General features: G+C 47.0%; 1 protein-coding gene across 6 annotated transcripts in view; it reads left to right on the forward strand.

Annotated features, from left to right (window-relative positions):
• The window catches only part of LOC137544970 (transcription factor COE3-like), a 167,207-nt gene that overhangs the window by 134,844 nt on the left and 14,015 nt on the right, over positions 1-18,348 (forward strand). For all 6 annotated transcript variants that reach the window (XM_068266097.1, XM_068266103.1, XM_068266071.1 and 3 more), the window contains one exon: positions 3,901-3,989. In XM_068266097.1, coding sequence (XP_068122198.1) covers positions 3,901-3,989 — 89 coding nt within the window. The remainder of the gene's footprint in view (positions 1-3,900; positions 3,990-18,348) is intronic.

The raw sequence follows: 18,348 nt of genomic DNA on the forward strand, positions 1-18,348 counted from the left end.
ACCAATCAGATATACTCCAGGTTCTGGTTGGGTAGACCTTGGTAGACCTCTGTTTACTTCCTGTCCCAGTGACTGCATCTCAGACTACAGGAAGTGAGGTCAAATCTCTGTGACAAGACAAATACTGAAATAAAACTTAGTGTAGGTTTTTACCCTTTGCTCAGAAATTTTACCTCCATTGCCAAACCTGTTTTACCATATTCCACATTCGTAAACAAAACACACATCACATACTGAAGGCTCGTTAAATAACCTCTAAAGACTGAATCCAATATTTTAAGAAAGCAGAGAGGCTGTAGAGTTAAACGATGGTGTTGTCAATTTAGTACGTCTCAAGATGTTTTACTATTTTCATTAAAACAACCTCTCCCATATCTTCACTAAACGTAAAATATGACACTGCCTAGATAGATAGAGCAGAACCTGCTGATCAGCAGATCCCGAAACAATGTGTTTGTTGATCAAGAACGCTCATTTGAGACAACCAATATTGTGAGTGTGTATGAAGCTTCCACTCCTGACTCTGTATCAGCCATCAGCTGGTGAATGTGATCCAATGAAAATCCGGGGCTAGATGAGATTTCCTGACTCTTCTGATACCGGGCCCGTGAAGGACCTGTACTCTTGTGCCGGGTCAATGGATGAACAGATCGATAATATGGCTGACATTCATTTGCCGTGAATTGACCCAAGTCCATCCTAATCTCAGTTCAAGCAAGTAATCAATCTGCTCTTCACCATTAGAAACAATTACAAATGGTATGGAGAATTTTGTCCCCAATGTGTGGACTTAAAAAGAATGGAACCCTTCCAGTCACTTCTGAAGATGGAGTCTACATATTGTGTGTCTAATCTATTGCTATTTATGGTTTCCAAAAGGTCCTACCATTTGCTGTGCATCTCCCTATTTTTGGTTAGCTGGTTAAGGCAAGCTGCCACACTCATCTTTAATCGTGACAGCTATACTGATTCTGTGCCTGCCACCAGGCCAGGGCGATCTTCCATTAGCTCTCATGCTTGGCAACAGATCTGCCTGCTTTTAACCACATCTGGGTGATCCCAACCAAACAACAGACAACAAACTCTTCTCCTATTTTCTGAAGTTCACTGTAGTGTGGATATTTGTCTAAGGACATCCAGAAAGGATCCAGGAGCTTATGGCTGAGATCTTAGTCTACCAGCATGGCCAAGCCCCGGGAAGCTGGACAAAGTCTTGGAGGAGTGTGAAGAAATGTGTGTAACCCAGCTGCTAACAGGAAATGAATTGTCTTCCTTGGACAACTTCCTACACAAGAACATCTCCAAGTTACATGGAATGGTTGGACAACACCCTCTGAAACCCATTGTGCGGCCTGGAGCAGTCGCTTCCACAGAGCCCAGTCGTCAATCTTTTTTGGCCCATAACTGTTTTAATCCTCCTTTCTCTGGAACTGGTGGCCAGCGAGACCTGAGTTGCACTGTAATCATACAGCAGATCTAATTCCCATTTACCCAACATCTGGTTTCACTTATTATTAGATATTTGTCTCGTTACGATGTGTAGAGCACGGCAGCTGATAGCCGAATGAAAAATGAACAGGGTCCTCTGCGAATGACAGAGAAGTCATGCAAGAAGAATGTAAGCTAGCAAAATGTTTCCAACGGGTTTGTGAGGAAGAAATAAACTTAGATGTCCAAGGGTGGAACATCAGCAGACCAGCCCTTGGAGTTCAGAGGCACTCGTATGATCGATGGTGAGGCTCATTATTGTTGGTAGGTCAAACAGACGGAAATGTTTAAGGGACTGCAGTTCGGTTAAGCGTCGTCATACACAGACCATTTAAAGTGGCCTCTGATGAGTACTGCAGATTGTCCCCCTATTCCATCCACTGGTGATATCCCTGATAATCTCAACCCAGGTCTCCAATGAAGGGTTTATTCCTGCTCTGCTCCCAGGACTGATTTTATTGCAGTTTCTCCTGTTTACAAAGGTAGGACATTTAGGTGTAACTTTGTGGGATGACATTTGAACTTCACGGAGATCATCTTGTCTGCTGCTAATTAACTTCAGACCATTTTGGAGAGCTCAGAACAACTGACCAAGTAACCGAGGAAGAGTTCTCTCAGATTCCTACCAGGCTCTTTCTGCCATTGTCACTTTTTCCACCTATACAAGTCCCCTACTCGTCCTTTGCCCTACAAGAGACTTTGGCTCCAATTCATGAAGCTTTACTGCTTTTGGTAAAGCACAATACAGCCGATTTTACCAAATATCTTGGCAAAAGCTAGTTCACTATGGCTGTTGCTGCATGGAAAGGTAAAATTATCAACTAGTGAGGTATATACCTCAATAAATGTAAGTTCAAATTGATTATCATTTAGTATTTATATACCTCCAACATCGTCCACAGCGATGTATAGAGCATATAGTCTTGTCACTTAACTTTAGTGTTAGGCACCGGGTTAGGTTTAGTCACCACCGGGGGCCAGGGGTTTAGGTTTTTGTTAGGCTTAGGCACAACCAGGGGGTTGTTAGGGTTACGCACCACCAGAGGGTCTAGGGTTAGGTACCACTGGGGAGGGTCTCAAGGTTAGGCATCACCGGGGATGTCGTAAGCTTAGGCACCACTGGGGGGAGGTCTTAGGGTTAGGCTCCACCAGGGTGGGTCTTAGGGTTAGGCACCGCCAGTAACGGGGGTTAGGCACCACCAGGAGGTCTTAGGGTTAGGCACCACTGGGGGGGTCTTAGGGTTAGGCACCACCAGGGGGGTCTTAGGGTTAGGCATCACACTCCCTGTACAAATCACTAGCATTTAAATTCAAAAGCCCTTTAAAATCACCAGAAATATCTCAGAAAAACATTGCTAAAATCACTACAGACGATGCTTAGCAATGGCGATTTCCTGCATTCGCACATAGGCAGAAGGGAGCTGCTCATTTTTGGGAGTACCTAAAGAAGCAAGTACTCCCAAAGCGTCACAAGGACTCCCGAAGGCATATTCAACAATCTGAACTAATAACTTTCACACTGGGGCGTATCTGGGTAATATAGAACCTATGGCAAACACTAAAATTGCGCCCCCCTGGCCTCCAGTCACAGCCCCCTTCCTCTCTAAAAACAGCATCCTTTCTTGTGTCCATATGTTATGATTGCCTGTGTTTTTCAGCTCGGGATATTGCTGAAGTTTCTTTTTTGGAAATACCTCTGCATACATAAATTAAGCATGCATGTATTAGTTAAGTTAAGCCATGTTCCCTAGATTACTGTTTATCAACATTTTATTGGGATTGTACCCCTTTTAAAACCCTGAACTCACCAAGTACCCTCTAGCATAGTAAACATTATCACAAGTACCCCGGACAAATATATGTTTAATCGTAATACATGATAATTGGTTCTAAACAATTTCCAAGCATTTACTATTGCTTTTAAATAGCTAACATACTATTTTAGTGTTGTTAAAACAAGATTTAATTTGACGTTTTCTAAAACTCTAAATTTGTTATTCTTGGTTAAGTATATCAAGCCCATGTACCCCCTGGAACCATCAGAAGTACCCCCTGCGGTACGCATACCGCATGTTGAGAACCTAGGCCCTAGATAACAGAATTAATCTGATCTGAGGTCTTAGTGATGGGGAGGCTCAGGGCCAGGCATGGCGCTCATGGTGCTGTGACGCCAATGGCACGCGCCATGCCTGCACCCCTCTAGATACGCCTCTGCTTTCACAGGGTGACAGTGGTGGACTAAGGGCACGGAGAGAGAATCAGAAAGGCTCTAAGGGGTTCCAGAGACTTACCTCTCCAAAGGTGAGTATATTGTTTTCATGTTCACATGTGTGTGCTCGGGATGTCTTGCGACGTGTCCTTGTCTTGCTTCAGTATTCATCACCTAACACGCGACCCTCCTCCTCTCCACAGCTCTGAACGAGCCCACCATTGACTACGGTTTCCAGAGACTGCAGAAGGTCATCCCCCGGCACCCCGGAGACCCCGAGAGATTACCCAAGGTACGGTGATAAGTTGTTAACTCCTCCCCCTACGCCAGACACTGTCACTGTGTGAATGGGTTTTATGGTGAAGAGGTGGTCTGAGCTCCACCTACAAGAGGCGGGATTTATCGCAGCCAAACTGCTATACATATGCAGGGTAGCCATATTAGTCTATAAGTCTCCAGGTATTTTATATGCATCAGCAGAACATGTTTTATGTGAATCTCTATATATAATTTGCAAGTGTCCCTGCGTCTGTCCGTGTGTCAGTGCTTATTTGCACTGTGCATGTGTAGGGAGGGACGCAGAGACACTGCGGAGAGCCAGGGGAGGACGGGGCCACAAGGGGCGGACGTGTGTGCGCGCATGTGCAGGGACAGGCGCAGAAACACTGCCGAGAGCCGGAGGAGGACGGGGCCAGAAGGGGCGGGCGTGTGTGACGTACATGCAGGGACACTGCCGAGAGCTGGAGGAGGACGGGGCCAGAAGGGGCGAGTGTGTGAGTGCGCATGCGGCGGGCGTGTGACGAACATGCAAGTGCGCGGCGGGAGTGTGCATGTGCACAGCGGATCAGTGACAGACCTAGCCCGTTTTTAAACTAAGCTAAGGTCACTAGTTACACATAAAAAGAAAACTTTTGAAGAGTGAGGTATTAATAATTCACAGCTTCTCATTTCCTACACTGCAACCTCCAGCTGTCTGTCCACTCTCTCACTTCTCCTATGTGCTATGATAGGCCATGACAGGCCGCCAGTCAACAGGGAGGCGTGGCAATCTCCCCCCACCCACCCATAACTGTCTGTCCACTTCCTCACTCCTCCCATGTGCTATGATAGGCCATGACAGGCCGCCAGTCAACAGGGGGGCGTGGTAATCTCCCCCCACCCACCCCCAGCTGTCTTTTCACTCCCTCACTCCTCCCATGTGCTATGATAGGCCATGACAGGCTGCCAGTCTACAGGGAGGCGTGGCAATCTACCCCCACCCACCCCCAGCTGTCTGTCCACTCCCTCACTCCTCCCATGTGCTATGATAGGCCATGACAGGCCGTCAGTCAACAGGGGGGCGTGGCAATCTCCCCCCACCCACCCCCAGCTGTCTGTCCACTCCCTCACTCCTCCCATGTGCTATGATACCGTCTTTCCCCGAAAATAAGACAGTTTCTTATATAAATTTTTGCACCAAAAGATATGCTAGGGCTTATTTTCAGGGGATGCCTTATATTTCTATGAACACACAAGGTCCTGTGCTGTGTGTCCTCCTGTCTTCTAGTGATGGGCGAACAGTGTTCGCCACTGTTCGGGTTCGCCCGGATTTTGGCCTGTTCGGGTTCGGTACGGCACCCCCCGAACACCTCATGGTGTTCGGGATGGTGCTCGGCCACGCTGCCCGAAACCAAACAGGCCTTCTTTGTTCGGCCGAACACAGCCGTGTCCGGCCGAGCATAGCCCCCTATAGGGTCCCAGCATAAAGGGAGAGCATGCCGCGGGGGGGGGTCGGAAATGCCCCCCACCCCTCCCCGCTAAGCTCTCCCTTCTGCTGGACCCTGTAAAATTAAATCTAAGTCCCCAGAAGGTACCTTGCAGGCTGGCAGGAGGAGGGCAGGAAGCGGGCAGCCGGAGAGCATAGGCGCTAGTACCATCTGGTACTTCCACCCTCTCTCTGATGCACTTCCTGTTTACTTTTGTAAGTCGCGTCAAGAGACAGCAGGAGTACCGCGATGACGCGTACGAGGGTACGTGTCATCATGTACATGCCGCGTACCCTTGTACGCGTCATCGCGGTACTTCTGCTCTCTCTTGACGTGACTTACAAATGTAAACAGGAAGTGCATCAGAGAGAGGGCGGAAGTACCAGATGGTACTAGCGCCTATGCTCTCCGGCTGCCTGCTTCCTGCCCTCCTCCTGCCAGCCTACAAGGTACCTTCGGGGGACTTAGATTTAATTTTATAGGGTCCAGCAGAAGGGAGAGCTTAGCGGGGAGGGGTGGGGGGCATTTCCCCCCCCCCCCTCCCCGTGCTCGGGGCATGCTCTCCCTTTATGCTGGGACCCTATACGGGCCCCAAAGGGACATGTTCGGGTTGGGTTCGGGGTTCGGCTCGAACATGCCGAATATCGGGGGCATGTTCGGCCGAACCCCCCCGAACCCGAACATCTGGATGTTCGCCCATCACTACTGCCTTCCCCACTGTGACACCTTTTCCTCTGCTGGATCCACCTCTTGTATGCCACGTTTTTTCCCCTTTGTACCTTTTAGTGTCCCCTGGTATCCCTCTCTGTACCTGTGTCCTCCTCTATCCCCTGTCCTCCTGTGTCCACACCCACAAGACTATGGGCTCCAGTAATAACACAAGTTTCCATATTTTTCTCCCTTACTGCCGCTAGGGCTTACTTTCAGGGTAGGGCTTATATTTTGAGTATGCTCAAAATTCCTGCTAGGGCTTACTTTCAGGGGATGTCTTAATTTCGGGGAAAGAGGGTAGGCCATGACAGGCCATCAGTCAACAGGGGGCGTGGCAATCTCCCCCCACCCACCCCCAGTTGTCTGTCCACTTCCTCACTCCTCCCATGTGCTATGATAGGCCATAACAGGCCGTCAGTCAACAGGGGGGCGTGGCAATCTCCCCCCACCCATCTCCAGCTGTCTGTCCACTCCCTCACTCCTCCCATGTGCTATGATAGGCCATGACAGGCCGTCAGCCAACAGGGAGGCGTGGCAATCTCTCCCCACCCACCTTCAGCTGTCTGTCCACTCCCTCACTCCTCCCATGTGCTATGATAGGCCATGACAGGCCGTCAGTCAGCAGGGGGGCGTGGCAATCTCCCCCCACCCACTTTCAGCTGTCTGTCCACTCCCTTACGCCTCCCATGTGCTATGATAGGCCATGACAGGCCGTCAGTCAACAGGGGAGCGTGGCAATCTCCCCCCACCCATCTCCAGCTGTCTGTCCACTCCCTCACTCCTCCCATGTGCTCCTGAGCCAAGATAGGCTGTCAGTCAGCAGGGAGGCATGGCAATCTTACACCCTCCCCCCCCCCCCCCAACCTACAGCTGTGTGTTCACTCCCTGACTCCTCCCATGAGCTCCTGAGCCAAGTTAACAAAGAGCAATTTGTTGTAGGTAAAACCAGGTAACACTTCCCCCTGCACGTGCTCACACACACACAGACAGACAGACAGACAGAGACACACACACACACTCAGACAGACACACACTCAGACAGACACACACACACACACACACACACACACACACACGCACACTCAGACAGACACACACTCAGACAGACACACACTCAGACAGATACACACACTCAGACAGACACACACACACAGACACACACACACACAGGCAGACACACACACACACACACACGCAGACACACATAGACAGACAGACACACACACGCACACACACCTCACACACACACGCACACACACACCTCGCTCACACACACACACCTCACACACACACAGACACACACACCTCACACACACACACACACACACACACACACACACACCTCACACACACACACACACACACACCTCACACACACACACCTCACACACACAGACACACACCTCACGCACACACACACATACACACACACACACATACACACACATACACACACACATATACACACACACACCTCACACACACACACACACCTCACACACACACACACAGAGACATACATACATACATACACACACACACACTTTGCTTATGAGCAGAGGAATAAGATCCTACACACATCCTGCCCACACATCATAAGATGTTTTAGATGCAGGAAATCCTGTCCAGTCATTTTATTTTATGTTTATTGTCATACACTCTGTTGTATAGATGCCGGTTTATGCAGAACCGCTGGTGGAGGCTTGGCACAATATAAGTTTTCGAGGATCCCCAGTGACACCCCGGCCTCCTCTTTCAGTCACTCATCTCTGATAATGACCCCGATCTCCCCCCACATCTCTATCTTGGCCCCCACAGTCCCAGACGACCCCGCATCTCACAGTCCCAGACGACCCCGCATCTCACAGTCCTGGCGCTGCGGCCTATCGATTGACACTAATGTCTCCGGGCAGGTACAGCGCGGAGGGGACCGGGGGCCGTGTTAGCCCAGTGACAGCTTAAAGCAGCCTCCAAATTGAAGCCATTCATCATGGCGTGACAGGTCCACGCTGCTAACAATACGCTGGCATTATTTATTTGTGAGCCTTGCGGAGTGAGTGGGTGACAGCGGGGAATGGTGGGGGGGTCCGGCGTACATCAGGGTGACCCAGCATCACTGAGGGGGTCTCCTCACCTCGTCTGAACCTCGGGAGAGCGGTAATTATTGTACCGGGTGCACATGGCAGCCTGCAAACTAGATCTAACCCTCAGGAGGCCCGATAATTATTGTGGAGTGCAAATGGGAGGCCGCAAGCTGATCCTATCTGGCTGTGACTTCTGGGCACAAAGCCGCGGTGATATCTGATATGGTGATTATCTGAGCGGTATATTGTATGGCAAGGGCCCCTCCCCCGATTACCAGCGCCCGCGTCCGACCGTGACCACCGGGAAGTGTTTGTATCTCAGTCTGTCTTTTTTACTTACAGAAAATTCCTAGCTGTGTATCTTGTATTTTAAGAGCACACCTGCGGTGCGTGGAGAGAAACGAAAAAGAAAACATTTGAGTGAACGGAAGGTGGTGCCATCAACAGCTTGGCATGACCCTCTCATTACCCATTACCCATAATCCTCAGTAATTTGGTGTAGGATATCAGCAGAGGCAGATACATACCATGAGAGGGCTACTGGTTAGGCACCTAGACACCTACCTGGCCCTAGGTATGCTGATAAGTTACTGGCTTTTCCCAGACAAAATAGAGCCAGAGTTATGAAATACATCATAATAATAATAATAATAGGGAAGGACATTAGATTATGACTATGGTTGGATTAGATTGTGATCTCCTCTAAGGACAGTCAGTGACATGACTATGCACTCTGTAATGTGCTGCAGAAGATGTCAGTGCTAGGGATGCTCGGAAAATTCAGCGGAATTATGAATTCCGTGATTCCGGCCGCAATTAGGTTAATTCCGATAGTCAAATCGGAATTCCTATACCTCTCAAACGGAATTCCACGGAAATTTTATAATCTCTCTCTCTCTCTCTCTCTCTCTCTCTCTCTCTCTCTCTCTCTCTCTCTCTCTCTCTCTCTCTCTCTCTCTCTCTCTATCCATCCATCCAATCCAGTAGGGAATTGCAGATTTTCAAAACAGCTTATATACCATAGCTGGGATTTGAACCCAGAACCTAGTGTGTAGTAGGTATCTGTCTTAACCTCTAGACCATGACCCACACTACATGCTAAAGCTGGCGGTAGCATAAACCATACTTCCATTATGATCAATTCGATAGAAAAAGTAGCATGATTAAGGATTTGTACTTTTTGAAAAGCATGCTTATATACCATAGCTGGGATTTGAACCCAGGACCTAGTGTGTAGTAGGTATCTGTCTTAACCTCTAGACCATGACCCACACTACATGCTAAAGCTGGCGGTAGAATAAACCATACTTCCATTATGATCAATTCGATAGAAAAAGTAGCATGATTAAGGATTTGTACTTTTTGAAAAGCATGCTTATATACCATAGCTGGGATTTGAACCCAGGACCTAGTGTGTAGTAGGTATCTGTCTTAACCTCTAGACCATGACCCACACTACATGCTAAAGCTGGCGGTAGCATAAACCATACTTCCATTATGATCAATTCGATAGAAAAAGTAGCATGATTAAGGATTTGTACTTTTTGAAAAGCATGCTTATATACCATAGCTGGGATTTGAACCCAGGACCTACAGTGTTCTCCCCAGAATTTTTTTTCAGCCGGGTGGCATGAAATAGTAGCTGGGTGGCATGAAAAAGTAGCCGGGTGGGGCGAGTTGAAAATGCAGGGCAACTCTGCTTACAGCATAGGAGGAGGTGAGCCGATGACAGCCGGGTGGTCACAAAATCTAGCCGGGTGGTCACAAAATCTAGCCGGGTGGAGCACCCGGCTAAAAGAGCCTGGGGAGAACACTGGACCTAGTGTGTAGTAGGTATCTGTCTTAACCTCTAGACCATGACCCACACTACATGCTAAAGCTAGCGGTAGCATAAACCATACTTCCATTATGATCAATTCGATAGAAAAAGTAGCATGATTAAGGATTTGTACTTTTTGAAAAGCATGCTTATATACCATAGCTGGGATTTGAACCCAGGACCTAGTGTGTAGTAGGTATCTGTCTTAACCTCTAGACCATCAACCACACTCAGGGACAGGATTTAGTATGTAGTGTGGTCAGAGGTGGGACAAGGTCCTTCAGCACCCAAGGCTGAGACAGCAAAGTGCGCCCCCCCATCCCTCCCACCCCAGCCGTCACACACTGATTGCTATTACACTAAGAGGTGCCCCAGGGCCCCCACCCCTCCACCCCCAACACCCCCCCACCCCCAACACCTTAATCTCTACTTATCTGGCTTGCAGTCGCTGCCATGTATCAACTTTTCTTATTTCTTTCTGCTTCAAACACAATTGGGAATGACAGCTGAATGAATTGTGCACCCCCTCCTACACTGCGCCCTGAGGCTGCAGCCTCTCCAGCCTCAGCCTTACTAGTGGGTAAGACAGATACCTACTTCCATGCAGTGTGGTTCATGGTCTAGAGGGTAAGACAGATACCTTCTACACACTAGGTCCTGGGTTCAAATCCCAGCTATGGTAGTATATAAGCATGCTTTTCAAAAAGTACAAATCCTTAATCATGCTACTTTTTCTATCGAATTGATCATAATGGAAGTATGGTTTATGCTACCGCCAGCTTTAGCATGTAGTGTGGGTCATGGTCTAGAGGTTAAGACAGATACCTACTACACACTAGGTTCTGGGTTCAAATCCCAGCTATGGTATATAAGCTGTTTTGAAAATCTGCAATTCCCTACTGGATGGATGAGAGAGAGATTAAAATTTTTCCGACGGAATTCCGTATAAGTCGGAATTCCGCGGAACTGCCCCGGTATACCGTCGGAATGGAACGGTAACGGAATGCGGAATTGTGCCGGAAACGGAAATGGGCTATTCCGACCATGCCTGGTCAGTGCTATATAAATACATAATAATAATATGGTAGGACATTAGACTATGACTATGGTAGGATTAGAGTGTGAGCTCCTCTGAGGACAGTCAGTGACATGACTATGTACTCTGTAATGTGCTGCAGGAGATGTCAGTGCTATATAAATACATAATAATAATATGGTAGGACATTACACTATGACTATGGCAGGATTAGATTGTGAGCTCCTCTGAGGACAGTCAGTGACATGACTATGCACTCTGTAATGTGCTGCAGAAGATGTCAGTGCTATATAAATACATAATAATAATATGGTAGGACATTAGGCTATGACTATGGTAGGGATTAGATTGTGAGCTCCTCTGAGGACAGTCAGTGACATGGCTATGTACTCTGTAAAGTGCTGCAGAAGATGTCAGTGCTATATAAATACATAATAATAATAATATGGTAGGACATTACACTATGACTATGGCAGGATTAGAGTGTGAGCTCCTCTGAGGACAGTCAGTGACATGACTATGTACTCTGTAATGAGCTGCAGAGGATGTCAGTGCAATATAAATACATAATAATAGTATGGTAGGACATTAGGCATATGACTATGGCAGGATTAGAGTGTGAGCTCCTCTGAGGACAGTCAGTGACATGACTATGTACTCTGTACAGTGCTGCAGATGTGCTGTATATAATAATAATATGGTAGGACATTAGACATATGACTATGGCAGGATTAGAGTGTGAGCTCCTTTGAGAACAGTCAGTGACATGACTATGTACTCTGTACAGTGCTGCAGATGTGCTGTATATAATAATAATATGATAGGACATTAGGCTATGACTATGGTAGGATTAGACTGTGAGCTCCTCTGAGGACAGTCAGTGACATGACTATGTACTCTGTAATGTGCTGCATGAGATGTCAGTGCTATATAAATACATAATAATAATGTGGTAGGACATTAGACTATGACTATGGTAGGATTAGAGTGTGAGCTCCTCTGAGGACAGTCAGTGACATGACTATGTACTCTGTATAGTGCTACAGAAGATGTCAGTGCTACATAAATAAATAATAATAATAATATGGTAGGACATTGGACTATGACTATGGTAGGATTAGACTGTGAGCTCCTCTGAGGACAGTCAGTGACAGGACTATGTACTCTGTAAAGTGTGGCAGAAGATCTGAGTGCTATATTATAAATACATAATAATAATATGGTAGGACATCAGACTATGACTATGGCAGGATTAGATTGTGAGCTCCTCTGAGGACAGTCAGTGACATGACTATGTACTCTGTAATGTGCTGCAGAAGATGTCAGTGCTATATAATTGCATAATAATAATATGGTAGGACATTAGACTATGACTATGGTAGGATTAGATTGTGAGCTCATCTGAGGACAGTCAGTGACATGGCTATGTACTCTGTAAAGTGCTGCAGAAGATGTCAGTGCTATATAAATACATAATAATAATATGGTAGGACATTGGACTATGACTATGATAAGATTAGAGTGTGAGCTCCTCTGAGGACAGTCAGTGACATAACTATGTACTCTGTACAGTGCTGCAGATGTGCTGTATATAATAATATGGCATTGCACTATGCTGGGATCAGGTGGCAGTATTGTCTCAGAGCAGACATGGCACGTTCTGTGTAACCATGGCTGGATGCAGGTCTCAGGGACGGAGGGGGTTACAGTCAGACACGTTATTCTATAGAGCGGTGACTGTCCTGATCAGTGAATAGAGAGTCACACTAAACAAAGCCCGGACAGGTCCATTAACAATGATAAATGCAGCGTGCGTGGCGGTGACAGCCCCCCGGCCCCCCTACTCCTCACAGGCTGAAGACCTGACACAACGCACAGGAAAACTCCACATCCCATTAACAGATAATGGCCATACAAGCCAAACCACGATTCAGCGTTATTCACAATCATCTCTCCATGTCTGCGTGCCCCGGACGCCATCACCTATAAACAACAATCCATTCCAATTCTCTTCCTTACTGCCACGGCTAGGCTATGTGGTTTCCCAGAAGCCTCCTCTCCCTGCTCTTCTCATGGCTCATTGTCATCATAATCCTGGTGCTATAATACTAAACTACTCAGCTGCAACAGGTATGCAGATCAGGTCCCCCCCCCCCCTCCCTTTATAAAGAACACTATACTATAGGAACACTATACTAATACTGGGTAGGGCCCCCCTTTATTAGGAACACTATACTAATACTGGGTAGGGCCCCCCTTTATTAGGAACACTATACTAATACTGGGTAGAGTCTCCCTTTATTAGGAACACTATACTAATACTGGGTAGGCTCTCCCTTTATTAGGAACACTATACTAATACTGGGCAGGGTCCCCCTTTATTAGGAACACTATACTAATACTGGGCAGGGTCCCCCTTTATAGGAACACAATACTAATACTGGGTAGGGCCTCCCTTTATTAGGAACACTATACTAATACTGGGTAGGGCCTCCCTTTATTAGGAACACTATACTAATACTGGGTAGGGTTTCTCTTTATTAGGAACACTATACTAATACTGGGCAGGGCCTCTCTTTATTAGGAACACTATACTAATACTGGGTAGGGCCTCCCTTTATTAGGAACACTATACTAATACTGGGTAGAGTCTCCCTTTATTAGGAACACTATACTAACACTGGGTAGGGCCTCCCTTTATTAGGATCAATATACTAATACTGGTTAGAGACATCCTTTATCAGTAACACTATACTAATACTGGGTAAGGCCACACTTTATTAGGAATACTAGGAATACTAATACTGAGTATGGTCATTGTTTTCTTAGGAACACTATACTAATACCGGGCAGAGTCCCCCTTTATTAGGAACACTATACTAATACTGGGCAGGGTCTCCCTTTATTAGGAACACTATACTAATACTGGGCAGGGTCCCCCTTTATTAGGAACACTATACTAATACTGGGTAAGGCCACACTTTATTAGGAACACTATACGAATACTGGGCAGAGTCCCCCTTTATTAGGAACACTATACTAATACTGGGTAGGGCCTCCCTTTATTAGGAACACTATACTAATACTGGGCAGGGTCCCCCTTTATTAGGAACACTATACTAATACTGGGTAAGGCCACACTTTATTAGGAACACTATACTAATACTGGGCAGGGTCCCCCTTTATTAGGAACACTATACTAATACTGGGTAAGGCCTCCCTTTATTAGGAACACTTAGGAATACTAGGAATACTAATACTGGGTATGGCCCTTGTTTTATTAGGAACACTCTACTAATACTGGGTAGGTTACCAGGGTAATTCCTTTCCACTACTGTTCATATAATCAGGGGCAGCTATGGAGTAATAATGTCTATAGTTCTACAGTAGATAGTAGATGCATCCGCTGGGTTGGCAACTACCCGGTGGTTACAATTGTATCAGATATGCAGATATGAGAATGGAGATGCTGAGGTCTGACCACTAGAGTCCCACCACCATCAGGGAATTTCCCTCTACAACACCTACAAGGAACTGAACTGCTAGCTTCGGGCGGTCTAAGCCTTTCTCTCAGGATGGGGTCCGTGTAAATGAGAGAAGGTTCGGCAGAAACACTTCCTATTCCCTCCGGCCACAGTGCGTCAGCCAATGCCAGGGGACCTCTTACTGACAGAGAATACCTGATCTTTGGCTGTAGACAAGGCCTAGAATTCCATCACATTAGCTATTCGTGGTGTTTGTCATCTTCCCAAAGCCCCAGATATGCCTTCTCAGCGGGGAGTCTCAGGGGGGCACCCCGGCCAGGCCTGTCTCCCTCTCTGATGGATCCAGGATGCTCCAGTGAGCTGCTGAGAAGCTGTCCGAAGAGGAAGGTCATTATCCTGCTGCTTCAGTGAGCCAGGCATCCCCGGAGACCCTCTGACCTTTCCCTGTCTCTTCGCATGCTTCCCCGGCTCTGGCTATTGACGCTCTCCCCTGTCTGTAACGTTTGCTGCATTGCTTCACTTCGAGGGGTTTACAAACAAGAAAAGTCTTTTAAACTTCCTGTTACTCTGGCGATGTCTGTGCAAATCTACAATGTAGCCCAGTATAGTATATTTACATTGTATGCCTAAAATGTTGCCTAAAATTAATGTAATTAGAATCAACTCAAGATGATTAGTGTCTGGTTGACCATTAAAGACGTTCAGGAACACTAGTTTATGTCTACAGGAAGATCTGATCCTGCCTATGCCCTCTTCTATTGCCTGATCTATTATTCAAGTCCTCATCCCCAGTTATAACAGTCCAACTTCCACCATGACTGGTCTATTCTTGTACTGAGCACTTTGCAATTGCAATCTGGCTTCCTCGAAATGTACTTAAGGGCACAAAGGTTGAGCACTCCTTACTTTTGGGGGGGGTTTTGATACCACATGGGGCTGATCCCCTCCTTTTCCATTCTTGTACTTGGTTGCTCCATAACAAGACTTTGATTGATCCTCCAGCCCCTGCATAGTTAAATAACACTGCCCACCAATTACAAGGGGGTTCTGATAAGTTCCTGGATTTGGCGAGAAAGAAGAGAGCCTGAGTTATGAAAAAACACATTTATTCAGCATATTCTACCCTGGGACAGGTTAACTTATTACAGTGTAGTTTATCTTCTCTAGACCATTCAAATAGGAGTGATTTGGTTGGGCCTCAGATTAGCTCTCAGGAGCATGTTTGACGTCAGAGGTATCCTCAAAATATTGCCCCGTCAGGTGTTTCTTCAAGTTTTGGACTAGATAACAGTCTGAAAGGGCCAGGACAGGTGAGTAGAGTGTGTGGTGACCAATTGGAAACCCAGGGTGCTCAATTTGGCAGCCACAACATTGGCCTGTGCGCAGGTGCATTGGCTTGGGAAAAAGTCCAGCCCTTATGTGGTTTTGGCACCAAAAGCTCAACACCATAATGTTCTGCCTCAATTTAGTGCCCCCCCCCCCCCTCCCCCGATAGTTATTTTCTTTGACTTATCCCGTACTACCCCAACAATAAATAGTACTTTCAATAGTCTAGCATTAAACTTCCTTTCGATAGCGTTATCCAGTGAGATGCTGATAATGGTATATCCTCAAATATTCAGCTAGTGAAAAAGTCCACCAACAAAATTCTCTGTGCTGAGGTCACCCGTCCGTACTGACTGCTCTCTAATCTCTGCACCAGCTTAGAACGTCTGGAGAGCCACTTTGTAGCTGAGCTGGTTTTGGCACGACTGTCTTCAGCTCTGCATGAATGAGTGGAGTGCCTGGCCTCTTGCAGTGGTCAACAGCTGAAGCTACTTTAGACTGAACTGATTCTGGAAGTCCAATCTATGCATTCTAGTTGATTGTGAGAGATCTCTGGATTTCCCCGGTTCCCACACTGGGCAGAGGTCACACCAGTCTCCACGGTTTCCACACCTTTATTGTTGGTCAGCTGTTTGGTGATCGCAAGGTGGAGGGCTTCAAACAGTATGACATAAAAGCTGTTTTTCACCTGTTCCTGGATCTTATGTCAGCAGCCATAGCTAGCATTACTGAGTACATTCAAAAAGGGCACCTGAAAATGTGGCTGTCCGAAATATTAAGCTAGCAAAATATTGGTAAAATGACCAATATTCTACTATTTTGCAGTGCTAATTCCAATAGTAAAATATCAGTAAATGACGCCTAACTTTAGTTTACTTCAGTCTACCGCAGTTTTCATAAATGCAGTACCCAAACTTCCATTGGTACTTGCCCGGTACGCATTACTCCGCCACGGACACCTGCAGAAAGATTCAGGAGGATCTTCTGGCTATTCAGGGAAACCGAGGAGAAGAGTCAATAATTTCACATTAGCGATAATCCACTTTGGCTGATATGGCCACGGACTGATGCTAAGTAGATTGGGCCTGAGTGAAGGCGGTGGCGGGCCCTCCAGGGAGAGGGGGGAACACAATTATCAGCTGCTGGAGTTTCCGGACTCGGCCTTAGTGTGATGTTCGATAAGGAGAAGCGTTAATGGAGAGAAGACGCTCGGGGTGGAAGCTGCAGAAATAGGAAGATCAAACTACTTACTGGAGAGTAATGCAATAAGGAGGCCGGATGTATAAATATCTGTGTACAGAATCTTATCGTTTCCCCGAGTGCCGAGAGGCCGGCGAGCGACATCGGGAGAGGAAGGGGACACGCCTGTCATAGTCCTCTCTGTCACCGGCCCTCTCTGCCACCGCATGCTGCTGCTCTCTGCTGACTTCCTAGTAGAGTCCCTTCATATTTCTGTTATTACATAACGTCCCGGACCACCATCATAGCCTGTACTGAATTATTAGTATTATTATTTACTGTGCATAGCAGTGACATCTTCCGCAGCACTTTACAGAGTAGAGTATTGGGGGTGTCTTCTTGACACCTTGCAGGAAAAGACACAGAAGACAAGACGGTAGCCCAATAGTGTGATATGTTACACGTAAATGTAAGAATAAATAATCACAATACTACTCACAAAGGAGGGTTGCAGGGGGGGCAACTGGCCACAGGAAGCAGGTGGAGACCATAAACCCGACTCCACTCGGGGTGGTCCAGCCGGACCTAGGTGTGGTCCAGGGGCGTAGCAATAGGGGGTGCAGAGGTAGCGACCGCATCGGGGCCCTTGGGCCAGAGGGGCCCCGAAGGGTCCACCCTCTATCACAGTATTAGCTCTCTATTGGTCCTGTGCTGGTAATAATCACTTCTATAGATGCTTTGAATAGTAGTAATCCTTAACACACTGTTCCCCATCCCCTTCTTGCACCTCTGACACTGGGGTTGTCCTTGACAGGTTTTGGTGCGCCGTATCAATTGTTATGTATAGAGTGCTTGTGGGGGGGGGGGGGGGCATGTAAAACTTGCACCGGGGCCCACAGCTCTTTAGCTACGCCACTGGTGTGGTCGCTCTCCTGGGAAAAAGGAGGACAGAAGTCCACGTGTGTTCTGTCTCCACCCCTCGAACAGGGTATGTACAGGGGTGTAATATGCACAATTAGGGAAAAGAGGCGCCCTGGTGGATAAAAGTTTTAAAAGCAGTTTAAAAACGAAAAGGGAAACGAGGTAGCTTACCTCAATGACGAAATCTTTGTATTAATGAAAGATTTTATTTAGCACAGGCCACGCGTTTTGCGGGTCTAAACCTGCTTCCTCAGGCCAATAACAGTGCCAACTGATAAATTCAAACTAGCATAGAGAAGCTCCCTATTCTAGATTGAATTTATCACTTGGCACTGTTATTGGCCT

Source organism: Hyperolius riggenbachi, chromosome 1, assembly GCF_040937935.1.
Source record: "Hyperolius riggenbachi isolate aHypRig1 chromosome 1, aHypRig1.pri, whole genome shotgun sequence".
Taxonomy (NCBI): Eukaryota; Metazoa; Chordata; class Amphibia; order Anura; family Hyperoliidae; genus Hyperolius; species Hyperolius riggenbachi.